Genomic DNA, 25,218 nt, shown 5'->3' on the forward strand with positions numbered 1-25,218 from the left:
GCAGCACCTTCCCCCAGGCCAGGGGCGTGGGATGGGGCTGTTCAAGCACAGCTGGGGCAAGGACAGGGTGTTTGGGAACAGGAGACGCTGCCAGCCACTGGCACCAGTTCACCCAGGTGGCAGGCTGTTGCTTCCACTGGAGCTGCGCCGGGTTCCCTCTCCAGCCCTTCTCCTGTCTGCAGGGAAGAGCTGGCAGGGATCTCCTCTCTCAGCCACCCAGGAAAGCCTAGAAGGCAAAGCCAAATCCTATTCCAGGTCCCTGCATGCCAGCAGGCCCTGTCTTACCCTCCTGCTTCCTTAGCAGATATTTAAATATATTTAAAACAAAGAAAAAAAGCAAGAAGAATCAATGTGAAGTACCAAAAACCTTTATTTTTTCCCCCCAAACCATAACAACATTTGACATTATATTGATTTCCTCATATATTTGTTATTTCTCTACGTTAGGAACCAGATACAGAAAATACAAACACGATCTGTTGAATCAAAGACGGCACAGCATTCCGTTAGAAAAAGAAACAAAACTAGAGGAGCAAGATAAAAATGGTGAAAAATAGTCATTCCCTCCAGCCCAAACTTTCCAAGAATCGTCATCAAAATAGAGCAGTGGAAGTAGCTTCTCTTTCTAAACGCACTTCTGCTTTAAGAAAAAAGTTAGATTTATCTTTAGATTTCAAAGTAAAAAAATGTTAAACTATCTTTCAAGCAATTTTGGAAGTTTGCATAGACCCATTCCCTTTCCAAAAATATCAGCCATCTCTCTATAGAATCTGATATAAATCAAGTGCGCGCCTCATCTGAAGATCACCAAGCTCAATTAACTTTCAAGAAAATAAAACATGATCTCCCCTTCCCCTCCCTCCCCCCACAAAAATATGGGCTCTACCGTTATTCCTTGTGTTTGAGGCAAGTTAGAAGGCTCAGCCACACCTCTTGCTCACAGCTTCATCCAAATTCCTTTTTTATTTCCCAGGTTTCCACGTCCGCTCCCTCCTGACGGGGCAGGGGCAATGCAATGCGGAATTGTGGAGGGCATCAGGCTCGGATGGTGCGGGTGGTCTGATGGATGAGGCAGCTCTCCGGAGAGAAACGGGGGGGAATTTTGCGTTCATCGACCCCCCTGCCCCTCAGCGAGGAAGTGGCTTTTTAAGGACAAACACCTGCGACCAGGCAGTGTTTGTAGGAACTTAAGCCTGGGGACCAGCCTTGTCCACAGGGCTCAGGTCACCAGAGCAAGAATCATTCAGCTAGAGACTAGGTGGGGTGGCAGGGGATGGGGCAGGAGGGGCAGAGGGTGAATTTGCAGCTCCCTGTAAGGCAGCGAGGAGGGGAGCAGGGGGACCCCTCTCCAGGAGGGGTGTTTAACCTAGGTGCTCTAGCGTACCTGGAGTGAGGTTTTCCCAGAGGTTCACAACAGCGCGTGCAGAGTCCAGCTGCACAGCCACCAGTTTAAAAAGAAACAGCAACGACAAAATAAATAAAAAGTCAACCCCTCCTATTAAGATGAGAATGAGATAGGTATTCTTTAGGACTTGGCCTGGTTCGGAACCCTCTAAAAACTGAAGCAAACATTTAAAAGGGCTTATTAACTTTCTGAAGGGGGCAAAGCGATGTGGCAATGGGGGGGGCGGGGGGAGAGATCACACACCTGCTGCCCATCACACCAAGGGTCAGGACAGCACGAAGGCCCCTGTTTAAAGTGCCGACCATACAAAAGAAGATGGAGGAGCAACATCCTTCTCCCCCTTTTTCCATCACAATTTCCTGTTGAAACCCATGTCCTTCACCAAGTCACAACTAAGCCTATTCTTTTGGACATTCACCGAGTTTATACTGTTTTTAAAAAAAAAGTTAGTAAAAAAGTTACATTGAATTTCCCAACTCTTTGCAAGGGGCTTCCACCAACAAAGGATCCAGAAACTGGGAGAGCAGAAACTACATGTTTTGCCTGGCCACAAGACTGGAGCAGAGAGCCAGCTCTGCTCTCTGTGGTCAGCCGGGCATGAGCAGCCCTGCTCGCCAGCATCAGAGACCCAGGGGATGCAGAATCTTGCCAATAAGGTCCTTTTACTCGTTTAAGCCACCTCTGAATCCCCTGAGAAGGGGAACAATGTGGGGAAGAACGTCCCCCCCCCAGCCCCCCAGGAATAAAATAGCAATGAAACAATAACGCAGTCAAAAAAACACCAGCCTGCTGGGTTTATAAAAAAAAAAAAAAAATTCAACAACTTCATGACAAAAAAAAAAAAAAACCCAAAACAAAAAACAAAACCCAAAGGAAACTAGCCAGCGGTTTGGGTCTGGAAACTGATTCACTTCTTACACGTTCAAAGTCCAACAAAGAACAGACGGCAGCGATGCCACAAGGAAAAAAGTGCTCACGAGATGCAGCTTCCCTAGAGACGACAGCGAGCCTGCAGGACAAGCGACCCCACTTCCATCACCACCACGCAGGGACCGCCGGGCATCGCTCATGATGGACGCACAGCGGGAGCTCTGTGTGGAATCTAGAAACAGGAACAGACTGCTCCTTCCTCCCCCCGGGTCTGCTCTGGGTGCTCCAGCCCCGGCTGTGCCACGCCAGGCTGAATGACTAGGGCTGCTTTCTTACTCAAAGTGAGGGGAAGGAGAGCTAAAAAGCTCCATAAAGACCTGGATCTGTGGAGTCAATAATAATGTGGAGACAGGGAAGAGATACGCTACAAGAGACAGTTATCAAAAACACAAGCAGTGATGTGCCAGGCTGCTGGAATTGAAGCCAGAGACATGCCCAGGTTGGCCACAGCTATGCGATGGAGCAGGTTACGCCTCTGCCAGCCTGGGAAGATGAGACCAGCTTTCTGAAATGCTTCTCCTCTTGCTTCACCAGGAAGAGATTCCTCCCTCTGTCCCACTGGGGATTTCGTGACATGCCAAGCTGCCAGCGCCTCAAAGAAGCCAATTCTTGCCAACAGGAGCCCAGAAGAAAGCCCTGAGTTCCCAACTGCTCTGACAGTGACTGCCATTGTTTTTCATGGGAACAGAAGCAAAGCAGCAGAAGTTTGGCCTCTTTCCTAGCTTATGTTTGCTCCTTTCAAGTCCTGGTTGGACCAGATTTCCCAAGGGGGTCCGTGGGCCCCTGGGGAGCAGCAGGTGCCCTGTGCTGGGGAGCTGCCCGACCCTCAGCTCCGCATGGCCATCACAGACAGGGCAGGATCACCCATCGCTGTCCGAGCCTGCTTCTGCCCTCACCCTGACCCGAGCAGAGGGTCAGACCAGGCCTGGTTTTCTGGCAGAGCCCCAGGGAGAAAGAAAAGCAAGTTCTCCCCTTCCCACAGACACACAGCATCCCAGGAACAGGGCAGGATGCTCACCAGCCTGCTAGTGAGTGCCAGACCTACCCAGACTGAATGAAGAAGAGATCACCATTAAAAAACACTAGTAAGTGAGAAAGAGCTTTTGTTCTAGACAGACTCAAAAGATTCAATACTTTTGGCCTACATTAAACCAAACCAAGGTGGCTGTCTGTACCCCCTTCTTAGACTAATCTAAACTGCATTCCCTTTGAAGGGAAAGGGTGAAAAAGATCCATATCCTATATGTGGTCTGGCCAAATACAGAAAGAAACTTCTTGACTCAAAGAGAGAAACCGTCAAAACAGAGTAAGCAGCCGTATAGCTTTGCCACACTGCCTAGCACCCTCCCCATGCAGCCACCCTTAGCTAGCAGGGTGGCGGAAAAAAAAAAAACAAAACATCAAGGCCCTTTCATTCCTTGTTTCCCATTCTGCCAAATTCCCTTTTCCAAGTAGCTCATCTGCATGCATTCTGGCCATGGAGACCACAATCCATTTTTTTTTTTCCTCGTTTGAAAAAAAAGGCTTTCCCATAACTAAGAATTTTAACAACGTGGTCAGTTACAAGTCTTTCCTTGCTCAGTGGGACAAGTGTGTGCATGTGTGTGTGCATGCACATGTGTGTCACAGAAGGACACGTTCCCAGCCATGGCCACGAGTGTGCCACTGCTCCGAGTGCATGGCTGCTGAGTGCTACTACAGTACACCGGCAAAAGAGGAAAGGGCACGACACAGAAATAGCTTATCGGCTGAGAGTCTCTGTACAGGAAGGGCTGCAAGCACAGCCTGCCCACGGCTGGAGTCTGCCTAGATCCTCGTTTGCAATTCAGCTGCCAGGAGAATCTTGAGGTGGGAGCTGAAAGGGACCGACATCTCTGCCACACACTGCAAGGAAGAGGCAGCTAAAGTGTCAAACAACTGCAGAAACCAAACCCAAAGAAGAGCAATTGAAAGATCAACCAGGAAACAGTTTGAAGCCTTGTCAGAAGAGTTCACTTGCCACGGAGCAGGTAAGAACAGCTGCTGTGGCTAATGCAGCAGGAAATACCCATCCTACCTTTGAAGGCAGAGGCAGTGGCTTCTCCCCAGCCCCAAAAGGAACCAGCTCAGGCATAGATCCCTGCTGACAGGACAAGAAAGGCCAAACACCAGTTCCCTTACTGGCCCAGGCCAAGAGAGGCAACTGTTAACCACCACCACAATGGAGAGACCACTGCAGTCAAATGCATCCTGCTCTGGCCCAGGGGAGGACTATCAGATAACCAGATTCTTTTCACAGTCCAAGAAGGGCACTTCCCTTCCTGAGCCAAAAAAAAAAAAGAGGCTTTGTATACCAAGCTCCAACAGTGACTATTTGCTGAATCGGTCCAGCGAACAGGAATTATGCTCCTGGAACAGCAAGTAGAAGCCTCCTCCAGGTAAAATCTGGAACCTCTAAAGTGCTCCTGCTAATGCTAATAGATGAACACTGCCCTTCCATGCCCAGCAGTGGAAGGACGTAACACAGTTAGTGGTATAACAAGCACTAGCATTTAACTGTTTATCAACTCCCATCTGGATTACGGTAGTTTTCCGAAATGCACTTTTGGGAGATACTTCCTATGAGAAAAGGATGTTTGGGAATTTGAGGGTAGGAAGGTGAAGTGCACACCATAGCATACCTTGTTCAGTAAAACAGTTGCCTTGGAAGGTGATGTTCCCTTGCAGAGTCAATGGAATAAAGCATCCTGCAAGTGGCTGTTTCACTGTGTCACCAACAAGCAGCTCTCGGTTTGGTTAGAATGGTTTCCCCCTCCCCCAGTGGTTTGAAGAGTTCACAGTGGTATAACCCAATGTTCTGGGGAGACAGAAGCTGAGAAGTCCCCTGTTGCAAGTGAATGGGTGAAGTGAGGGATGCAGATGAACAACATCCTCCAGGACTAAGGATAAGCCCAACGGACATCTTGCGTCTGATCAGAAACAGGGGGAAGGCAGGCACTGGAAGAACCGGGAAGCAGAGAAGGGTAATGCCAACGCAGGGAAAGTGCATGATCTGGAGTGGTCTCAGAGTAGTTCTGCAGTGCAAATGTACAGGGAGGGGTGTGGAGAAATCCCTTCTGGAATGCTGCATGAAGAGAGAGGTAAAGGTTGGCATCCATGTGGCAGCGGACTGGGTAGGGGACCTGTTTCCAGCAGCTCTACCCTGTTCTTCACATTTAGTGGGTTTCAATCACCACTGGCTCGTAAACTCCAGATGAGACCCTGGGTAGGCAGAGGGGAAGAATATGAGAAAGCCAGGTTATTTTCCTCAGTCACTTAGAGCAAGCAAGTTCTTACTCACAGCTCTCCACTCACAAACATCGCTCTCTAAGCACACTTAAAACACTGAAAATAACGAGTCAGTCTGGCAAGAAGTCAACCCTTATAACACAAAACAGACAGCTACGTGGCAAGCTAACACTAGAGCTCTTGAAAGAGCTGGATGTAATGCATGAATCCTTCTAAAGGACAGAGGAAAGTGGGGAGTATTCTGTGCAAAGAGCCTGTGTTCCTGCCTCTGCTGTGCTCCCAATTTTGTTACTGACTTGATACATCTTTGCATTACCATTGTGTTGTGGGGTTTTTTTAACCTCAAAAGGTGCTATAAAAGCTCAAACACAACTAGCCAAGACACTGTACTAAGAGCTATTGTGGCACGAAAAAGTTTTATTTGTTCAGAAGTCTTTCATGAGAGAACAAGCCCTTGATGATGATGGAGGAGGCAGGGAAAGGGACAACAAACCAGGCTGCTGCAGTTTTGCTGCAAGCCAGCAGGAGGCAAAGCTCCCCGCCCCGTCAGGCACAGGAGCAAACAGGAACCAGCCACTACCATTTTATCCTTTTACTCCTTACTTCTGTTCTTGGATCTAACACCCAGGATCACATTATCCCTCTGAGCTCCTGCTGAGAGCTGCACTCATACTCCAGTGCAGCTGTAGCCCATCACCTAAGGGATTCCAGGGGTGTTAATGTGGGAATAAAGCCACCATGTAGCACATGATATTTAGAAATCTCTCCTGTAGCAAAAAGTGAAAGTTCCCTGGGTACAAAGAGCTAACTAATCTCTCTAGAGCCCCTCTGTCTGCCAGCCTTTCAAGAAGCTTACCTGTTTCCCAGCTGAATACCACTCAATGTAGTTGTTCCATCTCTGCTCACAAACAACCTCAGGTTACTGTCTGTAGATAGAAAAGGAAGACAGACATCAAAAATCCAGAACTACCAACGGCTGCCAGGTGCTCCCCTCCCAAACACATTATACAACAGCACAGGAACAAGTGTGTTTCTGTGAATGCAAGCACACACTTTCTGGTGTTTCCACAGTAATAGGGGCCCAGGGAACTCTTCTTCTTGACCTGAAAGGGAGCCTCATGTACAAATCAACCACAGCATTAAGCTTTGGAAGGGTAAATGCAGAGAAATTAATTCAGTGATACTCCTCCAGCTGCTTCTTTTAAGGCAGTTCCACTGATGCAAGTTCTTGGTCAGCTTAGACACATCTGAACAGATGAGATGTGGGGCCTCATGCTGCTTTGCTCACTAGAGGAAAAACTAAGCCCTGTCTGCTGGGAAGGGGTGGCTACCTTCAGTCCAGTTTTAACCCATGCTGAGTGAGGTGTAAATCTCCAGATGGTAAGAGTGTTGCCATGTGCAATGATTTAAGGCAATTAGTGGTAAACTGTAGAAACATGAATAACAAGCTGGACAAAAACACCTCAACTAGATGAAAAAGATTGATTTCTAGGCTAAACCTGAAAAATAAAACAAATGCAGTGATATTATTTGTTTTCTCTTAACAGATGATGTGACTGCAATGGAGAAATCCCCTTCTTACATTCTCAGACTGACCTGATCACCAGCACAGTGACCCATCTTTCTACCCATCTTTTTGCAGAGACACGCTGTTTCCCCTCCAGTTGTGCTCTCTTACTTTAATCAATACCCTTGAGCTGACCCAGTACAGACAGCTGATGTAACCAATTTCCACTGCACTGAAGAATCAGTATTTTTCCCCTCCCATCCTGTATGTTTGAGCTACTGTTCAACCTCTGCTGTAGTGTGTAGGGCAGCAGCGAGTGCTATTTGCTAATGGACATGCAGCTCTCAAATCCACACGGTTTGTTTATCTACCATAGAAACACCTAGAAAGCACTGAAAGCAAATTGCTATCAAAAGGGGATAGAGTCCATGGTAGATCAGATCTGACTGGAAAGGCTTGGCAGCCTTGCTAAATGAACAGCCAAGACCTCCCCTTTGAGACACTTCCTCTCACCTTCAGTATTGCTGACATCTGTGAAGTCCTGACTCTGCATTATTTTCTCCACTATATCATCAGCATCGATCCTGGTGTCATCCACTCGGGTTGGGTGACTCTCCACTGAGTCCTTTTTCCTCCTGGGGAAAGAAAATAAATGGAAAACTTATTCAGCTTTTCAAGACATAGACTTTCATATACCGTCCTGCTCCTCTTGGCAATGGCCTCCTCCTCAGCAGCTACAATCCAATCTACTGCTGCATGAAGACAAAAGAGTAGATCCTGTCTTGCCTTCCAGGATAAGGGGCTTTGCTCCACAGTTACCTACCTGGAGGGTCTATCCAGCAGAAGGGCTGGTCTGGGAGGGCGAGGTGGCTTCTCTAGTTTGTGGTCCCGCTCTCCCTCAGGACACTCCACTGTCATACTCAGCCCTCCAGAAGCACTGCTGCTGGTGGAGGTATTCCTGCGATGGGTCAAGTCAGACATACTAGAAGAACGGGAGTGCTCCGTGCTGTAACCTGCAAACACAGAGTGGTTACAAACCAGACCTTCTCCCCTTCCTGGCAGCACAGTTAACATGCAGGGCAGCTTCAGACCAGCATCTCTGCTCCCATATACAGAGGTTTAGACATAGATCTATGAGCTCAGCTGCAGAGACTAAACAGGAGACTGATATTACAGAGCAGGGTGGGAGAGATGGCTGCAAATCACTCTCACAAGAGCTCATTGTAGGAAAGAAAATGCATGGGGCCAGTGCTGGCAGAGCTGTGCAGATTGATGGTTACCAGAGATCTTGGACTGCTGGCTGGCGTAGCTGGAGTTCCGCGAGTGCCCTGAGTGGAAGACTTCCTCAGGGCTGGACAGATTCTGATCCGGTTCTTCTGGGACACCTGCCAAGGGACAACAGGTCACTCCACTTACATCGTAACAAAGCCAGCACATTGCCCACAGATCCCCTTGGACTGGAGGCTGATCTTGGGATGCTAGATCAAGGGAAGGGCACGTCTGTGTGCAGAGCCCTGCTGTACAGGCTAGCACAGAGCTTAGAAGCAGCTGGGGAATAAGGAAGACAACAATGAGCTTCTCTGGCAGGTTTATCACTAATTCTAGCATCCAGTGCCTGAATTTACAAGCATCTCTGCAGGTCTAAAGGATCTAGAAGGACTGGCAGTGTCTGAAGCTATCCACGGCTAACAGCATTGAGCTAAGATCAAGAAAGCATCAAGTGGCCACTAACAGTGAAGTATTACAACCTCTGTTTGGGTGCTTCTCCTGTTACTACCTTTCCCCTTCTATTGTGAGAAAGCCCATGCCATTTAAATCACACCTGAATTTGACGCAGAAACCTCAACATAACCCCTGCTTCTTTGCTATCACCCCTGCTTGTCTCTCTTGTGGGAAGCTTATCCAAAAGTGCACAAGTGTAACATGTTAGCCAGCTTTTAAGAAGAGGGCTTGCACAGTGTGCTAAGTCACCAAGGCAATGAGACTAGAGTGCTACTTTTGTGCAGTGTATCTGCCTGCACATTCAGAATGTGCTGGGAAGGAAAAATGCTATGGGAAAATGCAGTGCCCTTGAAAACGGGCTCATGCAGAAGCCAAAGAACTCTGCATCAGCAGCTGGAACAAGGCCATTAGACCGCAAACCAACCTCTAAAACCTTCAGAGGAACTTTTCTAGAAGATAAGTCTGAGCAAGAGAATAGCTGAGTAGAGAACAACGTTAAGTGTCATTGAACACAACGGAAAGCAGAGATGAGTGCAATGCATGAATTATTAAATCCTCAGCAAAAAGAACAAATTGCTTTATTTTCACTAACTGAAATATGCATATGGCAAAGATTCATCCTTCCTCTCCTCAGTTGTGCTTAATAAATGGTTTTGTTTTTCTCAGTTTTCTTAATGGGCAGAGGAGTGAGGATGGGTGCAGAAGAACATGAAAAATTAAAGAGTTTCTGTCCTTGCAACTGCTGGGAAAAACAAAAGAGAGTCCAGGCAGAGCCAAGCATTGCATGGCTCCAGGACGGGCATTCATACCCGAGCTGAGAATGGCAGTTCTTGGCTTGGTCTGACGCAGAGAGCCAATCGTGGCTGAACTGCTGCTGCTGCTGCTTGTGGTTCCCTCGCCCTTACAGGTCAGCTGCAGGGTCGAGTCCTGCCCTGGTATGGTGATGGATTTGGCGGTGGAAGGAGGCCTGTAATCAGAAGCAGAGAAGGTTACAAACTGCCAGGCTGGGACCAGGCATCACCCCACCGTCCCAGTAATTCCCACCCTGCCCTATCAAGGGGGCTCCCCCTTCGTGGCAGGGGGAAGCTGTCAGCCCTCTGCGACTAGCAGCACAGCATGACATTGGATTTTGTTTTCCTACATGCGAGACTCAGGTCTTGCCTACCTCATGCTGCATCTGGACTGCATTACAAGAAAATGCAAGTTTGAGGTAAAGGCAGGCAAAAAGGGACCATTTAATCATTTATACAGGCCAATAGGCCCAGAGCCTGCACTATCCTCCAGAAAGCCATCCAGAGCTGCCCTTCTTCCCCCCAACATGTGTCTAGTGGCCAGTTGACTTCACAAACAGGAACCAGTTTGCTGTTGTATAGCTCTCAATTCCAGCACCCTTTTGTTATACCCTTCTGACTCAGGTCAAAAAGAAACCTTTTATCTCAGCAGCCCCGTTGCCCTATGAGAGTACTTTTACAACAATCAAATAACCTTTCCATTTTTTTTTTACTTATGATTTAACTCCTTTTCAGTGAGACTAAAGTGTTTTTCCAGCTGTCAAAATTATTTTTCTGGTTATTCTGCGTGCTCCTAACATCTCTTTGTAAATGCTGACTGCAGGGCAGAGCTGCAAATGCACGGAGCCCCCTCCCTTCCTCCAGAAGTGTTTTTGGGTGAAAGCCATGGCATATGCAGCGTGGCAAAGTGAATATTCCTGTTGGAGACCTAACCTCCCTGTAGCCTGAACTAATGGATCATATTATACTTTTTAAGTGAGAAGTGAGAAAGAAAAACTTTCATTTGTCTCACTTGGACCTCTGAGGGAAGATGCCGCATGAGAGGACCTTTGTAGTATTTTGGGAGAAAGAATAAAGCACTGAGAATATTTTATATGGGCAGTCAAACAGCTATACAGATTTCAGGAAACTCACAGCATGCCTTCACCAGGAAAAAACCCTCCCTAATCCCATTATCAGTGATTTACATGCACCCAGGTACTGTGGGGACTTTGCTTTGCAGGTTAATAAGGCTTTTATAGCCTTAATCAAGCAAACTGTTCCTGCAGCAGCTGTCGGAGCAGCCCATGGGTCTGTCAGCTCTGCCCCCCTCTACGACACCTAGGAGGAGAAGGTTCATCTGAGCACTGCAGAAAGTCAGTGCTCGTAAGTGACTTGCCAGCACAGTTTAATTCCTGCCTAATCCTCTAATGAGTGCCATTTCTCAAAAGCTCTACTGATCAAGGACTACTCTACATGCAAAGCTTCCATTTTTAGACATTTACACATCATAAACATAAGGAGAAAATGGGAATGACTGCAAAAATCCTTTAAGAAAATTACAAGGTTTGACTTTCAGACTGACCCTACTTCCATTAAATTGTTATTTATATCAAATTCTGTATCATTTTCAGGCACTCTAACAGTGGGACTTGCTTCCATAGTGAAGGAGCAACAGGTATTTTTGTCAGACATATTAACACCAGACATCCTAGTACCCTAGATTTAAAACATCTGTTAGTGTTATAAAGTTATGGTTTAAGATATCCAAAACTTCTTTATTACACTTCCTTCTGTAACAGAAATTTTTCAGAATCAGATGACACTCCATTTAGGGTTTGAAAATCAGAAAACACTGCAGCACTATGAAAAGCCATTCATAAAATAAACCTACCAAAAATTATGCAGCATCTTGTAACAAAAATGCAAGATAGTTTATATGTTTCAAGCTAGCTCCTAAAACGAGACCTTTTAGCCCAGAATACCACTGCTACAGGAGATGGCCTCAAGGTAAAGCTTTTTCTCTCATACTGTTTGGAGTCAACATAAAATATTTCTACCAGCACTGTCTATGGACAGTCACACCTTACAGCACACTACGGCAGGCTGGCTGGCACTGCAGAGTCTTGCAACACTAGACAACAGCATAAAGGTAGATGTTGCTGGTGTATTTGTTGATCCCCCAACAATTCTTTAAGCAGTAAAATAGCTTCATAGTTTAACTGTAACTTACTCTTCCTATCACAATGCATTTTAAAAAAAAAGTACATGATTGCAATTTCTCTGCTAATTAATACAAATTGTGAATCTGGGTCCCTGTAGAAGAAAAGGAGAATTAAAATGTTTCAGCCTTGCAGTATTTTTGTTGCTGTTTCAATTTAAGATCTTTATCCTGTGTGATATGTGCTGAAGTGTGTCCATTTCAAAGACTGTTTTCTTCATTGACCTTTCCCTTCTCAGAGGACAGTGAAACCAACCCAGGAGACATGAGAAATTCTATCCTTCATGAAAAACATGAAGTTTGCCATCAACATCCGTTGGTTTCCAAAACGTAACTGACATTAGCAGAGAAAATACTGTGCACAACCAATAACCAAGCTGGGAAAACTAGAGCAGAGAACAAACCAATTAAGAGCATGGGCTGGCTGCACTTATTCTAGCTGATTCAATAATCCAGACCACCAGGGAACTGCAGAAGAACCAGGTGTCCTGGTCTCCCCAGAATGGGGTGAGCACCCAGAAACTCACGTTTTGAAGCAGGGGTCCCCAGAGAGCAGGGACATTCCGATCGTGACCTGGAAAGGGGGGACAAGGCACATCATTAACCATGCTGCAGTGAGCTCCTAACTTCAACAGCGAGGTCAAGGGTTAGGTGTAAAGATTAGCAAGACCTGGTTCCTTTCCAAAGGAAATCAGCTTCAGGGATTTAGCAAGGTATTTCCCTCCCTGCCCCAAATCACTGGCATCAGTAACTTTAAGTTGTAGGACACAAGCCTGGCCACCCTGACAACGCACTCAGAGCTTCTTCCCCCACTCCTGTTCATAGTTTCTTTGATGACACAGAATGCTACTGAGGGTCATCGCTGGCCAAATGGATGCCAAGCTATCAAAGGGTAACTCTGATAATGGGAAGCTTCCCAAGTCAGACTAGCAGCATCAAAGCAAAGTCCTCTCACCGTACATAACAGGACCTTCTTTTAGGCCTGGCACTGCACTCTGCCTGGGATTTTTCCAAATCCAATAGTAGGATTTCCACTGTGACAGTACTAGCCACTGTACCTTCAGGATGGAGTTGTCCTGTCGGGTGTTCTTAGTATCATATCCTTCCAGCAAGCAGCAACGGACAGTGGATCCAGAGCCTGCAAATTCTGCCAGATTTAGATCAGCAAAGCCCAGCTGTGGCCAAGAAAACAATGGAGGGGAAGGGGAGAGAAGAAAAATTACTCAATAAAGGGATATGTGGTGTCACACAGACCAAAGGAAGAGAGTGCATCTGTGAGCAAGGGCAGAAACAGTCGTGGCTGTGAAGACTCCCTAACTCTCGGGGATGGGCAGTGTCACATTCCTAATCCCAAACCAGGGGGACACTTGGAGGCCTTCAGGAAGCCAGCCCCACGCAGAGGAAGGACATACAGTAGTGGTGCTGGCCAGGACAGTGTTAACCAGCCCGCAGCCGTTGCATAACCAAGGACATGGAAGGCACTAGGTCAACCATGTGGAAAAAACAGAATCACACATACACAAACATAATAAGGCACTCTTTGTATTGGGCCATCCCAGAATGCAGTGGAGCATGTGAACCAGGAGATGAAAGGATATTGTTACAGAGGAAAGTGAGACACCATCCTGAAAAACAAAACTGAGTCTTTCAGCACAGCAAGCTGCAAGTCCAGAGCCATGCAGCAGCGCGTGTGCCTCACCTCCACAGATGTAGCCGCTGGGCGGGGGAACTCCTGGAGCAAAGTTCCCTCAACACCACTAAGATTTAAATAGCAAGTGGTATGTTTGACAGGCAGAAGGGAAGAGAAATATTTGGAGAGATTTAGCTGTGAGCTCTCTAAACCTTCTCTAACAAAGGGGAAGCAAATAGGGAAGGTGACAAACTTGAAGTACACAGGGAAATTCAAAGAGGGTACTGATGTCTCTAGAGTAAAGACAAACACAATGAAGAGTACTTTTGTTTTTTTGCTCTAATTCCTGGTGTATTAATACAGTATTTCAAATAAAAAGTTACAGCTTCTTTTATGCAGAGCTTTAGGAATAAAAGTCAGTCATGTTTCATCTAATCTGATCAGGAAGAGATGCTGTACCCCATATTTGGCCAAACCGTCCAAGCATGCAAAGTTTGCCTCACTTCAACATACAGATCAGCTTCCATGAGAACACAGGGAAAAGGTGGAGAAGCAGCAGCTCAGCCCTAGCTGTTATTCTGTGCATTGCAGTACATTTCTTCTGCCCTGGTGCTGACAGCCAGATGATACAACTGAACGGGGAACCCCAAACAGTAGCACCATCCGAAGGAAATGTGGTGCTCTGTCAACTGTGGAAGCTGATAGGGAGTCACAGCACAAACCACAGTCACTGCCGTACGAACCCTGGCTCCCACTGTTCCAAATCAAAAACCTAAACCACAGTCTGTACAAGATCTATCATTCAGGGGAAGATGGAGCAGGATTAGCATAGCTGCTTCCTTCATTCCATTCTCAAAGGGGAACAAGGGCTGATGGCAAAGGAAGAAAAAAAAAAAGTGTGGGATAGGGCAGGAACCTTTTTTTTTGGCAAAAAAAGAAAGGAAAAAATAACCCAACTTTGATGATAGGTAGATGTTCCTTTGTCTCTTCTAACCAAGGGCTATGCTGCTTGCTGAGTATTCACTGGTAAGGAAAAAAACAGTGAATTTTTATCTCTGAGATAAACAGGACAGGAGAAAGGCAGAGGGAGCTGCAATCCACCACTGTGACAAAACCAGAGGACTGAGGAGACATGGCATGACCACACCACCAGAACAAAAAGGCACAGGAGTGGCCAGACCCAGACCCTCTTCTTCCACCACAGCACTAACTTTTCTGAGATTGGCATCAGAGGACAGAGTGCGGGGCAACCCTCCAGCAACCCACACGGTGTGCTGAGGTCAGAAGCAGTTCTCAGGAAGCAAACTCCCAGTATATAGAGGAAGGATCCCTTAACAAAAGGATGTTTTCAGATGTAACCTTTCAGAATAGTTTCCTCAGTTTTCCAGCCAGCTGATAGTGTTTCTCCCAGCTTGGGGAAAGAGTTTCCGCTTGATCAGTCCTTCCTGTTGGCTTCCGCTCTATAACCCCTGACACTGAAGTGACATTAACGTCAAACCAAAAGGTGCACAAGTCGATGGAAGCTGTTGAGCACAAACAACTCCATCACTCTCAGTCTCTGCTGGAGGGGGACCAGGTAAAGAGGGCATTCACAAGTTGCATTTTCCTCTACATCTTCTGCCATGACTGGAAGAGTTTTCAGCTGAATGAATATAGTTTAAAAAGGTGAGGACACATTGTTTAGAATGGGAAAAGAGTTGCATGTACATACATCGCAGACTTCTGCTAGAAACACTAAGAATCCCAAGTCTGTCAGTTCTGCCACGAGGACCTGCCTGGAACAAGACCAGTCCACAGGGCAAGACTGCAAGGCTTAAACACCCTGTCTGGTGACACATCTCTTGTTTCTGAGCTGCCAAAATGCTCGGGTCATTTTCTGCTGAATTCTAGGAGAATGCATCTGTCTTCTTCACAGGAGACAGAGCAAGATACCAGCTGAACACATGACAAGTACTTGAGCTTTGGTGTCTGATTCTGGGCTGGAAAAACTATGCCTCTTTGGAAATGTCACTAAACACAACTGGAGACTGAATAAAAGGGAATTAGGTTAGAACATGGCCTGAATAAGAGTCCAGGTTAACTCTACCATGGAGACATGCTTTCAGGCTTCCTTTAATTCTGCACTTCCAAATACTGTGGGAAGCTTGAGGATGGACACTGTGGGACGAACAGGCTGATGTATTTACTTTGTCTCAGAGGCATGTCTCTTCCTCCAGCTATGCTGCTCTGCCAGGACATGCAGCTCTGTAGAATGAAGAATAACCTCCCCCAGTGTGAATTTAGTGAAAGAGAAACTGATGGCCCTAGAGACCATGTCTTAATTAACAACAAAGAAGGAACGGTGTGGGCAGCAATGTTACCCTCTGTCACAAAGCAGAGCTGTACATAAGAGCGAGTGCAGTTCACCTTTCAAAGCCAGTTGCCTCCACGGTCTCAGGAAGGATATTGATTAGAAGGTTGTGCGTGACCTGAACATCTGTTTATTAGAAACTAGCAGCAGTGACTCATTTTCAAACAAACATGGTTGTGGGCTCTGCACGAGCTCAACTTCTAAGCCAACATTGTCTCTTGATCCAGCACAAAGAAGAGAAGGGGGTGGCCCATTGTCTCTCCCATAGCACAGGCAAGAAAATGGTGAGGGGGAACAAACCAAAACTAACATCCCTGCTGATCTGTTTGTTTTTTTGCCTCAATGCCTCCTGTGCTTTGGAAGGCAGTGATTTCTGCTGTAGGTTTGAGCCTGCACTCACAAGGCAGTGAGGTACCTACCCCAGCCACAGCTGGCTGCTTTGCTCTGGAGAACAGAACTGGAGCCTGTGTTTCTTTATTAGCAAGACATTGCCAGAAGCCAGAGAGTTCCCATCTGACTCAGAACTTCCCCAAAGTTTGAGGACATGCAGACCATCTTCCCAACCCCCTTCTCAAATCCACATCCAGTGCAATCTGGATGCTGTCCCAGCAAGTTGATTTTTTCGGGAAATTACTTAACTCAGATTGAAACTAAAAACTAATGATAGTCTCTCCAGATTGCTTCACACAGCAGCCACTGGTTTCTAATGGGTGTAAAGCACTAGCAGGACCCCATCATCACTCTGCCACGTTTACCTTTTCCATGCTCTTACCTTTGAGTAGGTTTTTCCGCCCTTCAGCTCCTGTAACAGGAGACAAAACAAACAGGAAAAGCAGCTATTATATGTGCTGGGGAAACAGGGGGAAAGTCATTACTCAGTCATGGAATTTGCTCTCAGGATTTCACAAACCTCTGTCTCTCAAGGGTTACCACCACCCTGGTCGCTCCCACCCTCCGTCAGGCACCCTTGCTGGAGAGAAGGGCTCTGCTCAAGTCACATCCTGGCCCAAACACTCCTTTCCTTCCCACCGCTGTCCATGTAATTCTTTTTGCTGCCAAAAAAAGCAGCTAGTAACCAACACCGGGTGGTACTACCTGCCAGAAGCAGAAGCTACATGCTCACCTTACGGACAGATACTCGGCAGATGCAGGGGTCCAGGAGTCCTGTGGCTGGGTTGGCACTCATTTTACACACAAAGGTGAACTTCTTTTTCCAGCGGACACAGTTTTCCTGAACTTCCTCTCTATGAGAATGCAAAAAGAGAGACAGAGACAGTCTTTAAATAAAAGTACAAAGCCAAACCAATCCTGACTATTAAGTATCTTTTTAAATGACTGGCAGCCTGGCCTGTAAAGATCCTCTACAACACAGCTTGGTCCAAACACCTGAAACTGCACCACACAAAGGTGTTATGTTAGCATCAGGCTTTTCACTAGGCAATACAGGAAAAAGCCACCTAGGTTACAGGGAAGACTAATCATCTCATCAACAGAATTTGCCTTTAAAACTCTCACAAGCTCTCTGACATTTCCTGCTTAGCCGGTTTAGCTCATTCATCGTCCGGCCTGGACAGAGCTAACCTCTGAATTATTGGGCTGACTGTTCGCAAGCTTATCTTCCTACAATGTGCCTGTTTTGTACAGCCTCTGTACAGCAAACGTGCTATATGTCCTGGACAGCCTGTCCTTCCCAGGCAGCCATCCTGCTTTTTATGCTGGGACTAAGCCAGTGAGGACAGCCAGCTCAAAGGAGGAGAAAAGTGGAAATGCTCCTGGGTGCATGCAGACAGGACCATGCCAAGCAAGCACTGTGCTTCAAATCATGCAGGGGTTTTGGTCAGTAAAGCAGTCCCAGCCAGGGAGGAAGTTGTTTTCCTTGCACAGTCTCTCACCAGACTCCCCTGATCTCCAGGGTGAGTGGAGAAGTACATGGCTCCAGCATTGCCTGAGCCCCAGGAGGAAGAGAAGCAGCCTTCCCAAGCACATGAATTACTTCAGGAATAGTTTTGGCTTCTGCAGAGCCCTCAGGGGAAGCTGGATTTCACCCTTCAAAGGAGGCCAATTTAAAGGAGCCTGGAAACGAGGTATGTGGGTCCTTCCACAGGGCCCTGGTTCCCCACAGATCCCCTGCAGGACCCGATCTGTTTATGGCTCAGAGCTTGGCCCTCAGTCAATTAAGTTCTCAAATTAATGAGGCTTGGGAGGGAGGGACGGGAAGGCAGTTTTGACAGCTACGAGCTAGCAAGTTTGCCTCTCGCTCTTATCTCTCCTCTTAGCACAGGACAAAGGGGCAAGGGCACCCGATAAAGTGTTTGCTTTAGCAGGGAAAGGGAGGCTTCCCACTGTCTGACAAAGAGCTCAGAGGCAAAGGGGAGAACTATCAGTCTTGGTATTGCCTCAACTCTCCTCCTGAGAAGAAAGAGGCAGAAGCTGTCGCACAGCCCAACTCCTTCTGCAACTTCGAGGTGAGCCCAGCAGGACAGATACCAGGGACTGGATCCTGACCCAGGAGGTCCCTGCAGTCCTCAGCTATTTTGTGGGACCTGAATGTGCTGGCCAAGGCAGACACAGAGAACAGAAGAGGAATAGCTGACAAATAACTGAAACCTGTAATCCTCTGTAATACACAAAGGCTGATCATCCCTGTTTAAAACGTGGGAAAACAGAAGGCAGCAATTCCTTCAAGGCAGTGAACTTAAACTCCTTCCAGACAGAACTAAAGCTAGCTATTCAAGTCATTGAAAAGTGAGACATCTAAGTGCCGAAAGTACCTTTGAATCTGGGATTAATTCAAGATGAGATCTGGTTCTCATTGCTCCACTCAACTCACTCCAGCTCCTTCAGACAGGACAAGAAACACTTCCAGAGGGATTAAAAAGGCTTTGCCTATAATAAAATATTCACTAAGCCAGCCAAATTAGGCAAGCTAAATTTCAAATGAGAGGTGCCTTACCTACTATTAAGTTTATCTCAAATGACCTAAAGAAAGGAAAGCTCAGATACAGATGAAAAAAGGAAATCAACAGAATAGAAAAATGCTTGCAAACACACATGCTTCAGAAATGCAAGGAAGATACACGGGATGAAGAAAGCACCAAATATTTTAGCAGCATTAATCACCTTTAAAAAGGAACCAATATTTTCTAGAGAGCAAGGCTAATGCTAATTCTGCTAACACCACCAGAGCTTCAAGCTGAATTGTGGAAGGCAGCTACAAGCGAATGATCTTCAGATCAGACAGGTACAACAGCACATCGCTGCAAACCTCGTTCACAAACACAGCTCAGAGCTCTAAGTCCTGTCACAAGAAAATATTTAAGTGACTAAACTCCAGCTCCTGAACACCCATGGCATGCGCCTGGCTCCCCGCAGCTGCTGCGCCAGTAGGATCAGCAAGAACTGCTTTAGCAGACGAGTTTCCTTACTCATGAGTTCTCACTCCTATTACAATGCAGCTATGATTAAGCATCTGCTAGATGCTGCTAAGTCCAATGAAGGCTAATTACTTCAAAACGTAGCAAAAAGTACTGATTAGTAATAAAGAGCTCCTTCATAGCTAATTGGCTGTTAGCATAAGCTCTGCTAACAGACATTCTGCTTCTTAAGGATGTATGTTGGCTTTCCAAAACTGTTGTAGATACCACATGGCGCAAGGGATTAGGAAAAGGATTTGGAGGGGGTTGTGTTACACACAGGACCATGAACATGAACCCAAGCTTCAGGTGCACACATAGCTTGGGGCTTTTTATGTCTTCAGAATAGCACACACAGGGCAGAAAAGAGGTTACAAGATAAAATTCAGAGCTGCTTTCCAGTCACAAGTTTCACAATCATTGAACAATAACTTTCTTTTTTACCATAAATAGTGGCTTTTAAGGGTGGGAGCTGGGTCTATATTATTAGTCAAACAAGTGACAGCACTATTGTTTCAAACCAAACTAAAAAATTAGTTCCACATTTCCAGAAGATGGCATGTGGAGGAGCAATGGGCTTTGTCTATCCACCTCACACCAAGCTGTCTTTACACTGGTAATTAGAGAACACTAAAATAGGAAAAAAGTGGACTCGGATGAGGAGCAGTTTTGTATTTAGCCCTAGAACATTCTCTGATGTACAATTAGAAACCATCACACACAAACCAAAACCACACAGCGTGGTGAGGGCTGCACCGAGAGGCATTTCCTTCCATTCTTAATCACAAGGCACCTAAAAGCAAAGCAGAAACTAACAGTTTAAAACTAGAAGTGTCTAATTTTAAGTTTTACTCTGTATTTGGAGAGACAGAAATAGATCAGACCAATGCTTGGTACGAGGTGCCAGTTCAATGGGTCTTCAGAAGCTTTATTTTTAACAAGCTGTCTGTACCATTTTGCAAAAAGACTCCCAGAAGGTTGAATCCCTGCCAAGCTAAGCTTTGCCCTCTTCTGACTTGAGACTTACTCAAAGCTGTGTAATTACTCTTCCAGACTTAAATATACCTCCTCAGAATAAACCAAAGCAGCTTTTGTGAAAAGTGGTGTTCCAGAAAGAGCTTCTTGGGGCCTTCCAACACTGGAGCTCCTCATCTACCTCCAGCTCCTTGACCAGCCAGAAGGTACAGTTTACTGCATCCCCTAGCCACCATCCTACCCCTTGAGAGAAGATTTACCAGAAAAAGAGCAATTAGATGTTTCACCATAGCATGGTATGAATCCAAGTAATGGGAATGATGCACAGCAGCAACCCACTGGTTTACGTACTTTTACAGAAGTAGCAGTGTGCTCAGTGAAGCCACCAAGGCCTCTTTGGGTTCAAATCTCATGCACAGCCTTACTGTGGCTCTGGAAACAGGTGGAGGAACACTCAATGAACAGATTTTAGTGAATAGATGTTTACCAACTGTGCATTTAGTGCCACGGACAGAGTAGCACTATTACAGAAAGCCACAAAGCTCACTATGAATGCAAGTCAGCTAAAGCAAACGCTTCTAGAAAAATGACCTATGCTATCCTGGGCTACTGTGGGCCTCTCTCTCACACGAAAACTTAGCTAATGAAACACCAGAACAGAGATTAAAACTTCTATTTACAGACTCAAAGCTGAGTTGCGCCCAACTGGGTATCATGCTTCAAACACAATGTGCTAAAACAGTTTTGCCTTACTGGAACATTTAGAAGAGCAGATGTTACGTTCTTACTTTATGGCAGGAGTCACACATAAGACAATTAAAGGTACAAAACACCATAAAAAGGCCACAGGCTTACTGAGAGGGCAAGAACAGCAAAAAATAGCTTTCTAATGACAAACATTTCAGTAGAGCAATGTGTCTCAGTCTGATGTTTCATGCACAGGAGCAGATGTGGGAAAACCTCAGTCTAAATGAGACAGTATATAGATAAGCACACACAAAGAGCTTCTTATTCAGATTTCCTCCTCCTCATCTACACAAAGGGGGAGGGCAAGCTTTCCTATTTCTGATACCCAATCCACATGCTCACTGATCCCCCTCTTGGAGATGGGAATCTGTGTCAGACCCTTCACGCAGAACTAATCTTCCTGCCTGCTCGCTGCAGACTGTACTCTCCACCCTCCTCTCTGGTTCACCACTGCACGCAGGAGCGCAACATCACTGAAGCAGCATCTCAATCTGATAAGGCACAAGAAAGATAACACCGTTTTAAAGAGGCCAAGGAGCCAAGTCCCAGCCCAGATTCATTTAAGTGAAACAGATTGAAATGCAGCCCTCAAAGGGGCCCCCCCAACACACTCCAGCAGTGGGTCTTTTGGGGAGGAAGGCAACAGAACCTCAGCAATGAAAGTACAGTCTCCTCAATCACAGAGGGAGAAAAAGGGAAAAAAAAAAATCAAGTTATTTCAGCAGATTGCGTCTGACTGATACTATCTTCTACAGCATGCTTCTACACACAGCTCTTTCAGCTACAGAGACCCACCGTTAAGATACCGTCATCTGTTCCCTAGCACTTCCAAAGTCTGAATTAGAGCAGGATCACTGACACTCCCTTAGCTTGGCAAAGTCTGGAACAACCATGTGTTATGCTCCAGAAAAGATAGATGCCATTTTAACAAAGTTATCTAGTGTAAAGATGTAGGAGAGACCTTTGGTAAGCGCAAAGAAAAAGTCCCTGAAAAACCTGTTTCAAAACTGACCTTCTAAGATGCTCAGGTCAATAACCAATATTCACACAACTGTGCTAACAGCACACCGAAGTTTATACAACCCTACAGTCACAGCAGATCCTGCTACAAACAGAGGGCCTAATCATTGCCTATAAAGCACAGAAAATACAAAGATGGGTGAACATGTATATCTGTAATAGAAAGCAAGCCTTTATGTAGCCATTAGCTGGTTTAGACGTATGATCCAGAACATGCAGGGATCCCCAAATAATGGGCTTAGGACAGGGCACTTCACTGCAGCACACGTACTATTAAAGAAAACTGCAGCTCCAAGGCTTTGCTATCCAGATGCCTGGCAAGGAAAAGGAAAATCAACAGTGAACAAGATGCACCATCGGCAAACAGCACACCAAACAGCAGTGTGGGAAGGTACTGCATTAGTAAAAGCTTAGGGCGGCCATTCTTTTTATCTTGTCTTCAAGCTCATGTAGGCCAAACACAGGTAGAAAGCAGAAGCAAACATGATGCATCAATAGGTGACAGGTGCTGGGAAGCTCAGTGGAAATGTATCCCAAGAATGAGGTGTCACACCGTATTCCTTGGGGAACACCATACAGGATCATAGAAAACCACCTGGGTACATGCTGCATGGAAATCCAAGGCAGTTTAACCTGGATGCATACAAGTGCTTTATAGCAAGTTATTTACACAGAGGAGTTTTGCCTTCCCTGAGCAGAAAGAACAGAAAGGGCTGGAAGTAGCTCTCAACAATAAAGTTACTCTGTTTTGACTGGGCTTACATCACTGACCAGAACAACTGCCAACCCAAAGAGCCAAACGTCTCCCCCACTGCAAACAACCCCGTATTCTCCAGCTGACAAGCGCTGGTTGTTGTGTAGTAGACATTAGCAGTTATGACGGAAAAATGGCTCAGAGACAGATGATGCAGACTAAGAGAACTAAGCAAGCCTTTGTCATTTGAAACAAGTCTTATTTGGATGTCTCATTGCAAGTGTTTTAAACAAGGGTTCAGCAGTAAGGTCATCGCATCTACCACCTACTTGCAAAATTAACTTCTAAACTCCCAGCAAACACATTCCAATGGCCCATGGTAGAGGACACCTACCCACACCTCCTTCTTGGCATCAGCTTACATCTATTAATTTAGTTCTTCATTTACACCAGAGGGGAGATACATGTGGGCTCTGTAATTGACAAATTTGAACACCAGTGCTTTTAGAATGAAGTGTTCACATGACCCAGCATTTTTGGGGGGGACAAGGCAACATCCAACACTTAGAGGGCTTCACCATGCTTGCTCAGTTCTGCCTCACACCAGATGGACATACGTCCACTCCTGCTGTTTGCACTTGGGGAGGTGGCAGAAGAGCAAACAGGGAAGGAAGAGTAGGGGAAAGTCAGCTCAGGAAACTAGATTCCACTTACGTAGTTAACAGCACAGCCCACAAAATGCCTGTTTGACTGGAGAAGAGACAAATACAGGAAAAAGGATTAACAGCAACTGTACAGGAAAGAATAAAGTTAATGGAAGAAACTCCAGGCGCAGCTAAGAAACCAAGGTATGGAACAGTCAAGATTGTTTCACTGGGGGAGAGGGGACAACGACAGCACCAAGTATGTGAAAGGCAGATGAGGAAAGAACTGGAGCAAAATCAACGAGGCAAGCACGAAATAAAAACAGGATACAAAGAATGATTTAGAAATCCTCCCTAAGAGTAAGCTGGTATCTAGCAGGCAAGTGATTGACTTTTTATGGTTTTAATCTTATTTCCAGAAGAAGCCTATTTCTGTAGAAGCACAGTTTTTGAACTGCGTATTACAGTTCCCTCCAAGGCAGTGATCAATCTTGATAAAGGTCCACCAGTACAAGCCAGGGAGTGATAATACCTACTGGAGAATAGGGGTGGCAATCAATCACCAGTAGAAAACCCTCCAGCCTCAGCATTGCTAGTGGTGTATTAACAGCTCCTTTGAAAGGCAGTAATTCAGTTATGCCTGGACTCCAGCCCTGTGCATCCAGACATGTGTCTTGTCTAAGTGACAGACATGAAATCCTGCACCTCGTGCAGAATGTCCCACAGGCAAGAGCTTTCCAGTGCAGTCCATCTCATGTACTCCTGATCACTGCACTGGGTTGCCACACTCTCCAGTACATCCCAGGGCTTCCAAAACGTAGCACTGGGGGGGTTATTTTAGAAAAAAAGATTTCCAATCATTCATTGTATTTAAATCTTAAAAAAAAAAAAAAAAAAAAAAAAAAAAAAAAAATCTTTAAGCGCCTCCTAACATGAACTATGTTAAAAATACTCTGTGAAACAATGGAAGTTATTAAAAAATAGCATGCAGCTGGTGAACGAGTGCTACAGCAGAAGTTGTATAACCAAGTAAAAATTGTGCTAAATGGAGAAAGTCACAGAATAATGACCCTTTAAAACTTAAGCTATAGAAGAAGTTGGATGAGTTTTAGAAGGGTAAATAAGAGTGGAGCAGGCAAGAGAAAACAAGGGGAAATAATTCTAAGACTCAGGCACAGAGCAGCAAGGGACACGTACACAGCACTTTACAGAAAGCACATGCCCAGCAGAGCCAGTCTGCTTTGAGGCATTTATAATTTACATTCTGTCATCTCGAAGCAGAGAAGAAAAGCCAGACATCAGGAAAACAAGGACAAGAAGGGACTGTAACAGTAAATGCTGTGCAATACATCTACTGTTACACACTGTGCTGAAGACAGACCAACCCGAAGTAGCACATAACCAAGGACTTCTTGCCACATCTACAGAGCACAAGCTCTTTCTGGTCAGAGGCCAGGGATGTGTGCCAGGAGCAAAAACATCACAAGCAAAGAAGAACCAAACTCTTAAGTGTAAAGAAAGAAATAACTGGATAGATGACTCAGTTACTGAAACACAAGTCTGTAATAACGTGCGTATTGAACACTGAAAGACGCATTTGCTTTTTTTGAACTCTGATCATGCACTGAGTCACCACACCAACTCCTACTTCTATTGTTCTGATAGACTACGTTGGAGCTGGATTAGCCAAGAACAAACCATGTGCCAGGCTGCCAAGCGCACCACCAGTGCTCTCCTCTCATAAGCAAATTCAAAAGGATTTCAGTTACAGGAGCAAAAAAAACATGTCTGCACTGCAGATTTAACTTGAATCTACCCAGGTCAGTCACCAGCCACTACATTCCGGTTGCTGTACGCTGGTGCTGCATTCTCCAGCCTGACTCAGATGTGCTGTTCCTCTTGCTCCTGTGGTCGCTCTGTGCT

At 45.9% G+C, this 25,218-nt stretch overlaps 1 protein-coding gene across 1 annotated transcript in view; it reads right to left on the reverse strand.

Moving 5' to 3' along the window:
* Positions 1-352: 352 nt before the first annotated feature.
* FAM102A (family with sequence similarity 102 member A) overlaps positions 353-25,218 on the reverse strand; it is a 38,133-nt gene continuing 13,267 nt past the window's right edge. Inside the window, exons 3-12 of the mRNA XM_033012002.2 lie at positions 16,926-17,046; positions 16,575-16,604; positions 12,881-12,997; positions 12,350-12,396; positions 9,641-9,798; positions 8,390-8,494; positions 7,933-8,122; positions 7,623-7,744; positions 6,459-6,528; positions 353-5,575 (exon numbers count right to left, since the gene is read on the reverse strand). Of these exons, the coding sequence (XP_032867893.1) occupies positions 5,530-5,575; positions 6,459-6,528; positions 7,623-7,744; positions 7,933-8,122; positions 8,390-8,494; positions 9,641-9,798; positions 12,350-12,396; positions 12,881-12,997; positions 16,575-16,604; positions 16,926-17,046 (1,006 nt within the window). The 3' untranslated portion in view covers positions 353-5,529. The remainder of the gene's footprint in view (positions 5,576-6,458; positions 6,529-7,622; positions 7,745-7,932; positions 8,123-8,389; positions 8,495-9,640; positions 9,799-12,349; positions 12,397-12,880; positions 12,998-16,574; positions 16,605-16,925; positions 17,047-25,218) is intronic.

The sequence above is a fragment of the Tyto alba genome, unplaced genomic scaffold (assembly GCF_018691265.1).
Source record: "Tyto alba isolate M040663 unplaced genomic scaffold, T.alba_DEE_v4.0 Super-Scaffold_11, whole genome shotgun sequence".
NCBI lineage: Eukaryota > Metazoa > Chordata > Aves > Strigiformes > Tytonidae > Tyto > Tyto alba.